An 11,543-nucleotide genomic window follows, 5' to 3' on the forward strand; every position below is an offset into this window, starting at 1 on the left:
TCACCTGCTCGCCTCCGGGCTCTGAGGACCAGCACACAGACCCCAGCTCCCGCCATCACCACGGCAACAGGGATGAGAATGAGCATCGTCAGGGAGACTGGAGGGGGAGAGCAGGATGGACAGAGAGTGAGAGAGAGACTGGAGGGGGAGAGCAGGATGGACAGACAGTGAGAGAGAGACTGGAGGGGGAGAGCAGGATGGACAGAGTGAGAGAGACTGGAGGAGGAGAGGAGGATGGACAGAGTGAGAGAGACTGGACGAGGAGAGGAGGATGGACAGACAGTGAGAGAGAGACTGCAGGGGTAGAGCAGGATGGACAGACAGTGAGAGAGAGACTGGAGGGGGAGAGCAGGATGGACAGACAGTGAGAGAGAGACTGGAGGGGGAGAGCAGGATGGACAGACAGTGAGAGAGAGACTGCAGGGGTAGAGCAGGATGGACAGACAGTGAGAGAGAGACTGGAGGGGAGAGGAGGATGGACAGATAGTGAGAGAGAGACTGGAGAGGGAGAGCAGGATGGACAGAGTGAGAGAGACTGGAGGAGGAGAGGATGGGCAGACAGTGAGAGAGACTGGAGGAGGAGAGGAGGATGGGCAGACAGTTACAGTGCAGTGGACAATGCTGTCCAGTAGAGGGAGCTCTTTCCTGTCAGTAATGACCTCAGTCTGACTCCAGGAGCGAACCTGCAGATTCGGTCACTGAGCTGCAGTCAGCCTGTGGAAACTCAGCCCTGGAGTGTAAGAGCAGTGACAGGTCACTCTGTCCGTGTTTAAAGACACTTCTCTGACAGCTCCTCCCTCCAGACAACAGAGCATCACAGAGCAGCAGCAGTGTCCTGTAGAGAGGCTGTCTGCAGTTTAAACCAGCAGGAAGAACTGCTCCCCCTCAGACTGGGAGAGACAAGGACTGCCAGGTGTTTCCAGCTGTGATCTCCCTGTCACAGCCCCTCACTGTGGACTGTGGACCGTGCGGGGTCATGAGTGGGCAGAGCTCCGCTCGGACACGGAGCCCCTGATCCACAGGGATCTGCCGGGACTCCCGAGGGTCCAGAGAGAGAGAGAGGCTGGGATCAGTACCTGCTGTGAGTGGAGCTGCAGGAGGAGTCGAGGTTTGAGGTGCTGGAGTGGAGACTCTGGGAGAGGAGGTTGTCATAGTCGAGGTTGGAGTTGATGTAGGAGTTGAGGTTGGAGTTGATGTAGGGGTTGAGGTTGGAGTTGTTTTAGAAGGTGTGGTTGGAGTTGATGTAGAAGTTGATTCAGTCGTTACAGTTGCTTTGTCTGTGAAAATACACAGGTGTAGTGAGAACCACACAGAACAGACTCTTTTCTCTTGATGGTGTTTGTTTGTCGAGCTGTCCTAGAGTCTAAACCCTGCTGTGTGTCCTCCAGTACTTGAGAATGAAGCCCACGTTCCTGCACCCCTCTCAAGACAACGCCCTCATCATTCTCCTCGTGTCAGTGTGCTCTGGTACGAGACAGGCTCACTCTCAGGGACTGAAGGAAATCTGTTTCTCCAGCAGAGGATTAAGGGCTGCGATAGGTCTAAAGTGTGCAAAATGACAGCAGACTGTCATTGTCTCGTAGACATACTGTAAATTAATTATGGGTGAATTACCGGTTGTTAATTCTTCTTAATTGGCATCTTACTTTAAGAGTCGAGGTGAAAATACATTTAGTACTTGTTGTACTCTGTGCTGTAGAAACCAAAGGTTCGTTTGACTGTATGAATGAAGGATCTCATTGCCCATTGAGAGAAGAAAACACCTGTGACATTGAGAATTGAGAAGTTATTTCTGTACTCTGGCCAGCAGAAGAACAATCTGTACCTGTGAGCAGAGTGGAGTATCTGTGTGTGACCTTCACTGCTCCTTCCTGTGTTACATCACATCTCCACTGCCGGCTGTGGTCTGAGGGCTGCAGTCTCACAGTCACACAGAGGAACAGACAGACAAGCACCAGCAGCAGACTGTACCTGTGAGCAGAGTGGAGTATCTGTGTGTGAACGTCACTGCTCCCTCCTGTGTTACATCACATCTCCACTGCCTGCTGTGGTCTGAGGGCTGGAGCTTCACAGTTAGATAGGAGCTGCAGGGAGAGGAGCTGATCTGGTATCTGTCTCCCTGCAGCTCAGCTCCTGTCTCAGTCACCCAGATCACTGTATAAGAGTGTAGGTGTGAGGGACAGTGTTCAGGACTCCAGTAAGTGTCCAGGAGACAGTGCAGAGTCACAGTGCTGCCGGTCCTCAGCTCTGCCCCTGGAGAGACTTGAACTGGGAAACAGAGAGACAAGATCACAGGTCACAGAGCAGGACTGACTCAGGGCTGAGCAGAGAGGACAGAGCTGTTGGCCCCTGAGGAGCACAGGAAGGACTGAGAGCCTCTTCTGCAGACATCTGTCCTGCTGCACAGTGTTCTCCACCTCAGCACACAGTAGCACTTAGTGCAGAGTTCACAGACCACCCCGTATCTGGAGGGCCCAACAAACTGAGCACAGGCTTCTATGTTCAGAGTGAGTGAGAATAGTCCGTTTGCTGGTAGTGTAGTATCAGGGAACAGTGCAGTCAGTGTGCACCAGTTTAAAGACAGTGTTGCACAGATACTCCAGGTTACAGATCCTTTATCAGTCTGATTTCCATGTCTTGTCTGAAGCAGTGCAGAGTACTTCAGTAATTCACAGATTATCTTGCTAATGTGATCTAAAAGTGAAGCTCATGTTTCTATACTTGTGTTATCTTGGACACAGAGGTGACCTTTTAAAGGTTTGTTTTGGTTTCCATTGAGAGCTCTCACGAATTCAGGGATTTTAAGTTAGAAGGGGTTTCAGTGCAAGAGAATAATTGTATTACATTATGATCCAACTGTGTTTTTAACTCATGTGTTGGCTGTGTAACCATTAAAATTCTGCTTCAGAACCACAAAACCTATTTGAATGATCAGAAATGTATTTGAGATTCGGCGGTATGAAACTGACACGAGACTTACTGGTAAGGAGGGACAGATAGACAGCAGAATTCTCTCCTTGTGTCTGTCCATTCACATACTGCTGACAGATGTACAGTCCAGTGTCCTGTGTGCTGAGAGTGTGGAAGTGCAGAGAGCAGTCAGACCCCAGACTCACTCTCCCTGGCTTCTGGTCTCTGATCCTCCCCAGAGTAACCAGTTCAACAGCTGTTCTCTCAGGTCTGGACCTGAAGACCCATGTAGTTGTGGAACAGTCTGTCCTGATCACTCCTCTACAGGGCAGAGTGACACTCCCTCCCACAGTGGAGAGAAACACAGTGACACCTGGGGGAAGAAAATTAAATAATTAAATTCTCAATAATCTGTTAGTGTGAGAAACTGACACAGTCTGTGGTCAGTAACTGTGGGGCTCACTTCCCTGCCACTCAGATCCCTAAGAATTAATTAGGGTCAATTAAACTCTGTCTGATCTACTGAATCACACTGACGATCAGACTGCAGTGTGTGTCTTCTCTCTGTCTGATCTACTGAATCACACTGACGATCAGACTGCAGTGTGTCTCCTCTCTGTCTGATCTACTGAATCACACTGACGATCAGACTGCAGTGTGTCTCCTCTCTGTCTGATCTACTGAATCACACTGACAATCAGACTCCAGTGTGTGTCTTCTCTCTGTCTGATCTACTGAATCACACTGACGATCAGACTGCAGTGTGTGTCTCCTCTCTGTCTGATCTACTGAATCACACTGACAATCAGACTGCAGTGTGTGTCTCCTCTCTGTCTGATCTACTGAATCACACTGACGATCAGACTGCAGTGTGTGTCTTGTACCTGTCCTGTGAGGTGCAGTGTGTTGAGGAGGGAGGCTCTTACCTGTGCTGAGGTGAGCAGTGTTGAGTAGCAGCACCAGCAGCAGTCCTCTCTCAGTGTCCACACTCATTCTCACCCTGTCCCTGTGATCACTCTCTGCTCTGTATCTCTCCAGGACAAGCACAGCGCCTCAGAGTGTGAGAGTCAGTGTCTTATACTGAGAGCTGTGACGCAATTTCCCTTACACTGCTGGGCCTGAGTTTTTTTAAATTGAGTGTGAAGCATTTTCAGACAAATATGGTAAAGACAGCACACTTCCGTGTTCTACACACCCAGCCTCTATCTCACACTTGGTTAATAGGTTCATTGTCGCTGGTCTTTTAATGAGATTAGTGATCACGTTCACCACTGAATCTCAGAGTCACTGACTGATCACTGTCAGCACTGGGACACAGAATCACTGAACACCATCAGTACTGAGACACACAGTCACTAAACACTATCAGCACTGAGACACAGAGTCACTGATCACACGCCATCAGCACTGGGACACAGAGTCACTGAACACACGCCATCAGCACTGGGACACAGAGTCAGGGAACACATCTCTACTGAGACACAGAGTCACTAAACACTATCAGCACTTAGACATAGAGTCACTGAACACTATCAGCACTGTGACACAGAGTCACTGAACACCATCTCCACTGAGACACAGAGTCACTGAACACACACCATCTCCACTGAGACACAGGGTCACTGAACACATATCCACTGAGATACAGTCACTGTACACACCATCAATAAGCATCATCTCACTTGAGATAGAGTCAACTGAACACAGCAACCACTGAAACAGTCACTGAACACAGTTTATCCCCCTGGGAAAGAGTCAGTGTGTCTGAAATACAGCAGCAAGAGGTTCTGTTCATCTCCAGGTACAACAGCTCCAGCTGAGCTGAAGACGGTCTCTGGGCTTCATTTTCACAAAGAAACCAGACGAATTCTCTCTCCTCTCTCCAGGGTGTGGAATCCAGGCCCGTCTCGCTCCTCCTGTTGCTGCTGTCTGACTGATCCAGGGTCTTGTCCAGCCTCTTCCCCGGGGAGACGGGTGACAGGGAGTGTTTCAGCCCCTCGTCCCCTCTCGTCTCTGGTCCTGCTGGCGGGTCACTGGGAAGGACTCTGCTGGTGAGGAGAGGGAGCAGGGCTGCTGTCCAGAGCTGCTGAGAGACACTTCTCCCCCTGAGCTGGACCAGCAGAACCAGGCTCTCGGGCCGCCGGGTCCCGCTGGAGCCCAGGAGCTCTGGGGAGACAGTGTTTGTGGAGTTTGGGGCATTTGAACCTGTTTCTGTTTCTGTCCGTCCTGTGAGAGTCGGTGAGGAGCTGAACCCACAGGAAACGACCTCAGTGGCCCCGTGACCAGTCTGCACGCATCCTGCGTCTATAAATACACTTTAATAACAGTGATGTCTCTCATCGCTGACGCACCTTTCCAAAGAGCAGGACGCTGTGCAGAAAAAGTATGAGAAAAACTAAACCAAGAGCCCCCAGGTTTATACGGGTCGGGTGAAGGGCGATCAGACACAGGCCCTGGTGCAACAGGTGGGAAAGGTTTTGAGTTTGGATTTAAAGAGAGTCAGAGAGTTTGTCTCAGAGTCTGAGGATGGAAGAGAGAGATCAGATCTCTTTATCGGCCCTGTACAATGTCTTGCATGAGGACTGTGTCTTCTCCCAGACCCCAGCCTGCTCTCCATGAGACACACAGACAGGGAGAGAAGCTGGGGGTCAGAGAGCAGGGTCAGCCATTTATACGGCGCCCCTGGAGCAGCTGGGGTGAAGGGCCTTGCTCAGGGGCCCAACGGAGTAGGATTCCTCTGCCGGCCGCGGGATTTGAACCGGCAACCTCCCAGCCACAGGTGCAGATCCTGAGCCACAGAGTCACCACACCACCCTCTCTTTTTAAGGATACCCCTCTCCCAGAGCTCCTCTTGACAGACTGTGAAACAGCGACAGGAAGCTCGTATTCCTGCCGGCACAACAGCCTCTACCTGTTCACACTCTACAGCACCGGTCACATCGAACCCACAGGAAGGGGAGGGAGATCAAACAGACCTTTATTGTTTTAACATCACTCTGTTTCAGTCTCACTAGTCCTGAGTTCCAGTGCTGCTGCTCACAGGGCTGAACTGTGGGGGTGCGAGAGCTGCTCTCTGCTCACAGCCCCGACTCCGATCTGTATCAGGGAGCCCCTCAAGTCCTGTCCTCACACAGACATCGGACCTCTGTCTCTCCTCGTCTGTTCAGACGTTACAGCCCTTGAAAACGCTCTCCGCTGTGAGATCACTGTCAGTTCCTGCTTCCTGTGGTCGGTCTATCTAAACATGTGAGGGGTCAGCATGTCTCCTGTGACACTGACCTCTGTCTTTATTATTGAAGTTCTCTGTCACTCCTCACCGGAAGTCTGATTTAAGAGCTGCAGAAACCACTGCAGTATCTACTCCCCCTGGAGAGGAAGGCAGACAGGCTGTGTGTGTGTGCAGACACTGTGACTCTGGGTTAACTAGCTGTGTGTGTCCTTGGGCCCTGCTGCTGTTTGAGGGCTGGGGCAGACAGTATACATCCACAGCTACAGCCTGACCAAGTGACCCCAGCTGACACACGTTCCTGGTCAAGGTCGTGGTTTAATCAGAGTGTGAACAGAGCAGAGACCCAGCCCGGAATTCAAGTGAAAACGCAGGGCTCAGACCTCACACGCCAACATCCCTTCATGAGACTCCCGAGCCCGAACACAGTCTAGTTAAAGACACTGAGGGGTCACTGATACTGTCTGCTGTTCACTGGTATCTGACTGATTAGTCACCTAGTGCCCCCTAGTGTCCAAGAGAAGAATAAGGTCTCAGAACACTGCCTGAGCTGACTTCATATTTTAGTTTACATATTGCTATTTAAAATGCACTTGACAGGAATTCAGCTCAGCTCAGAGGGAACACGGGCCTCTAACATCCTTTCTCTTCGTTTATCACAGTCGGGACCGGACCTCCAGTTCCACCTCAGGAGACGAGTCTTCTGTAGGGGGAATCAGATCAGACTGTAGTCAGCAGGAGGATCACCACCACCTGACAAACTGAAGCTGATGGACTGAGACTGAGAGACCCTGGTGAGAAATTCAAGCACAATTTGCTCTGTTACTGGAGTTTACAGCCTGTGAACAGACCTGCTCTAGACTGACTCCACTGCTCTGTTACTGGAGTTTACAGCCTGTGAACAGACCTGCTCCAGACTGACTCCACTGATCTGTTACTGGAGTTTACAGCGTGTGGACGGACCTGCTCTAGACTGACTCCACTGCTCCGTTACTGGAGTTTACAGCCTGTGGACGGACCTTCTCTGGACTGACTCCACTGCTCCGTTACTGGAGTTTACAGCCTGTGGACGGACCTGCTCTAGACTGACTCCACTGCTCCGTTACTGGAGTTTACAGCCTGTGGACGGACCTGCTCTAGACTGACTCCACTGCTCCGTTACTGGAGTTTACAGCCTGTGGACGGACCTGCTCTAGACTGACTCCACTGCTCTGTTACTTGCCTGTGAGTTTGCTGTTCCGCCTCTTGGTATAGATAGTGACTCCAATGACCAGAGGGATGATCAGGACAATGAGGAAAGTGGTCAGTCTCAGTGCCAGCTCGACTACAGATGATATAATAGAGCACAGATAAGACTAATGAATCAGAGCACTCAGAGCTGTCCTCTGTCTGGGATTGAGAATGAGGGGTCATTACCTACTGTAGATGGAGTTTTTCCTGGAGTTGTAGGAGTTGTGGTTGGAGTTGTTCTAGAAGTTGAGGTTGGAGTTGTTGTAGGAGATGTGGCTGGAATTGTTGTTGGAGTTGTAGGAGTTGTGGTTGGAGTTGTTTTAGAAGGTGTGGTTGGAGTTGTTGTAGAAGTTGATTTAGTCGTTTTAGTTGCTTTGTCTGTGAAAATACACAGGTGTAGTGAGAACCACACAGAACAGACTCTTTTCTCTTGATGGTGTTTGTTTGTCGAGCTGTTCTAGAGTCTAAACCCTGCTGTGTGTCCTCCAGCACTTGAGAATGAAGCCCCCGTTCCTGCACCCCTCTCAAGGCAACGCCCTCATCATTCTCCTCGTGTCAGTGTGCTCTGGTACGAGACAGGCTCACTCTCAGGGACTGAAGGAAATCTGTTTCTCCAGCAGAGGATTAAGGGCTGCGATAGGTCTAAAGTGTGCAAAATGACAGCAGACCTGTATTGTGTTTTAGAGGTACAGTAAGTGAATTCTTTGTGAATCCCTTACTATACCACAGGAACACAATGTTAATTGTCAAATGATTGACGGTGTTGTTATCTTTAATACTTCTTGTATTCTGCACTTTAGAAATCAACAATTTTGGCAACTCATTTTGGCATATTTTGTTGTATGTTAACAAGAATTAAATAGTTATTTCTGCACTCTGTCCAGGAGTCATACAATCTGTACCTGTGAGCAGAGTGGAGTATCTGTGTGTGAACTTCACTGCTCCCTCCTGTGTTACATCACATCTCCACTGCCTGCTGTGGTCTGAGGGCTGCAGTCTCACAGTCACACAGAGGAACAGACAGACAAGCACCAGCAGCAGACTGTACCTGTGAGCAGAGTGGAGTATCTGTGTGTGAACGTCACTGCTCCCTCCTGTGTTACATCACATCTCCACTGCCTGCTGTGGTCTGAGGGCTGGAGCTTCACAGTTAGATAGGAGCTGCAGGGAGAGGAGCTGATCTGGTATCTGTCTCCCTGCAGCTCAGCTCCTGTCTCAGTCACCCAGATCACTTTATTTGAACCTCGTAGGTATGAGAGTTCAGGACCCGGATAAGTGTCCAGGAGACAGTGCAGAGTCACAGTGCTGCTGGTCTTCAGCTCTGCCCCTGGAGAGACTTGAACTGGGAAACAGAGAGACAAGATCACAGGTCACAGAGCAGGACTGACTCAGGGCTGAGCAGAGAGGACAGAGCTGTTGGCCCCTGAGGAGCACAGGAAGGACTGAGAGCCTCTTCTGCAGACATCTGTCCTGCTGCACAGTGTTCTCCACCTCAGCACACAGTAGCACTTAGTGCAGAGTTTACAGACCACCCCGTACCTGGAGGGCCCAACAAACTGAGCACAGGCTTCTATGTTCAGAGTGAGTGAGAATAGTCTGTTTGCTGTTAGTGTAGTATCAGGGAACAGTGCAGTCAGTGAGCACCAGTTTAAAGACAGTGTTGCACAGATACTCCAGGTTACAGATCCTTTATCAGTGTGATTTCCATGTCTTGTCTGAAGCAGTGCAGAGTACTTCAGTAATTCACAGATTATCTTGCTAATGTGATCTAAAAGTGAAGCTCATGTTTCTATACCTGTGTTATCTTGGATACAGAGGTGACCTTTTAAAGGTTTGTTTTGGTTTCCATTGAGAGCTCTCACGAATTCAGGGATTTTAAGTTAGAAGGGGTTTCAGTGCAAGAGAATAATTTTATTACATTATGATCCAACTGTGTTTTTAACTCGTGTGTTGGCTGTGTAACCATTAAAATTCTGCTTCAGAAACACAAAACCTATTTGAATGATCAGAAATGTATTTGAGATTCTGCGGTATGAAACTGACAGAGACTTACTGGTGAGGAGGGACAGATAAACACGAGAATCCTGTCCTTGCTGTTGGCTATTGACATACTGCTGACAGGAGTACAGTCCAGTGTCCTGTTTGCTGAGAGTGTGGACGTGCAGAGAGCAGCCAGACCCCAGACTCACTCTCCCTGGCTTCTGGTCTCCAATCCTCCCCAGAGTAACCAGTTCATCAGCTGCTCTCTGAGGTCTGGAGCTGAAGAGCCATGTAGTTGTGGAACAGTCTGTCCTGATCACTCCTCTACAGGGCAGAGTGACGCTCCCTCCCACAGTGGAGAAAAACACAGTGACACCTGGGGAAAGGAAATGAAATAATTAAATTCTCAATAATCTGTCAGAGTGAGACACTGAGAGTCTGTGGTCAGTAACCGTGGGGTTCACTTCCCTGCCACTCAGATCCCTAAGAATTAATTAGGGTCAATTAAACTGTCTGATCTACTGAATCACACTGACGATCAGACTGCAGTGTGTGTCTTCTCTCTGTCTGATCTACTGAATCACACTGATGATCAGACTGCAGTGTGTGTCTTCTCTCTGTCTGATCTACTGAATCACACTGACGATCAGACTGCAGTGTGTGTCTTCTCTCTGTCTGATCTACTGAATCACACTGATGATCAGACTGCAGTGTGTGTCTCCTCTCTGTCTGATCTACTGAATCACACTGACGATCAGACTGCAGTGTGTGACTTCTCTGTACGTGTCCTGTGAGGTGCAGTGTGTTGAGTACGGAGGCTCTTACCTGTGCTGATGTGAGCAGTGTTGAGTAGCAGCACCAGCAGCAGTCCTCTCTCAGTGTCCACACTCATTCTCACCCTGTCCCTGTGATCACTCTCTGCTCTGTATCTCTCCAGGACAAGTACAACGCCTCAGAGTGTGAGAGTCAGTGTCTTATTCTGAGAGCTGTGATGCAATTTCCCTTACACTGCTGTGCCTGAGTTTTTTTAAATTGAGTGTGAAGCATTTTCAGACAAATATGGTAAAGACAGCACACTTCCGTGTTCTACACACCCAGCCTCTATCTCACACTTGGTTAATAGGTTCATTGTCGCTGGTCTTTTAATGAGATTAGTGATCATGTTCACCACTGAATCTCAGAGTCACTGACTTATCACTGTCAGCACTGGGACACAGAATCACTGAACACCATCAGTACCGAGACACAGAGTCACTAAACACTATCAGCACTGAGACATAGAGTCACTGAACATACGCCACCAGCACTGGGTCACAGAGTCATTGAACACCACCAGCACTGAGACACAGAGTCAGTGAACACATCTCTACTGAGACACAGAGTCACTTAACACTATCAGCACTTAGACATAGAGACACTGATCACACGCCGTTAGCACTGGGACACAGAGTCAGGGAACACATCTCTACTGAGACACAGAGTCACTAAACACTATCAGCACTTAGACATAGAGTCACTGAACACTATCAGCACTGTGACACAGAGTCACTGAACACCATCTCCACTGAGACACAGAGTCACTGAACACACACCATCAGCACTGAGACACAGGGTCACTGAACACATATCCACTGAGATACAGTCACTGTACACACCATCAATAAGCATCATCTCACTTGAGATAGAGTCAACTGAACACAGCAACCACTGAAACAGTGACTGAACACAGTTTATCCCCCTGGGAAAGAGTCAGTGTGTCTGAAATCCAGCAGCAAGAGGTTCTGTACATCTCCAGGTACAACAGCTCCAGCTGAGCTGAAGACGGTCTCTGGGCTTCATTTTCACAAAGAAACCAGACGAATTCTCTCTCCTCTCTCCAGGGTGTGGAATCCAGGCCCGTCTCGCTCCTCCTGTTGCTGCTGTCTGACTGATCCAGGGTCTTGTCCAGCCTCTTCCCCGGGGAGACGGGTGACAGGGAGTGTTTCAGCCCCTCGTCCCCTCTCGTCTCTGGTCCTGCTGGCGGGTCACTGGGAAGGACTCTGCTGGTGAGGAGAGGGAGCAGGGCTGCTGTCCAGAGCTGCTGAGAGACACTTCTCCCCCTGAGCTGGACCAGCAGAACCAGGCTCTCGGGCCGCCGGGCCCCGCTGGGAGCCCAGGAGCTCTGGGGAGACAGTGTTTGTGGAGTTTGGGGCATTTT

General features: G+C 49.8%; 1 protein-coding gene across 1 annotated transcript; it reads right to left on the minus strand.

The window, feature by feature from the left end:
• Positions 1 to 4,603: 4,603 nt before the first annotated feature.
• Positions 4,604 to 10,238, minus strand: LOC148813563 (uncharacterized). Its single transcript, XM_088908051.1, has 7 exons — positions 10,172 to 10,238; positions 9,420 to 9,722; positions 8,415 to 8,708; positions 8,269 to 8,349; positions 7,553 to 7,744; positions 7,359 to 7,460; positions 4,604 to 5,136 (listed from the first exon to the last, which is right to left on the minus strand). The coding sequence occupies exons 1-7, from the start codon at positions 10,236 to 10,238 to the stop codon at positions 4,604 to 4,606; spliced, it is 1,572 nt and encodes a 523-aa protein (XP_088764177.1).
• Positions 10,239 to 11,543: the final 1,305 nt, after the last annotated feature.

The sequence above is a fragment of the Atractosteus spatula genome (assembly GCF_055471065.1).
Source record: "Atractosteus spatula isolate fAtrSpa1 chromosome 10 unlocalized genomic scaffold, fAtrSpa1.hap1 SUPER_10_unloc_1, whole genome shotgun sequence".
In the NCBI taxonomy this organism is placed as follows: domain Eukaryota; kingdom Metazoa; phylum Chordata; class Actinopteri; order Semionotiformes; family Lepisosteidae; genus Atractosteus; species Atractosteus spatula.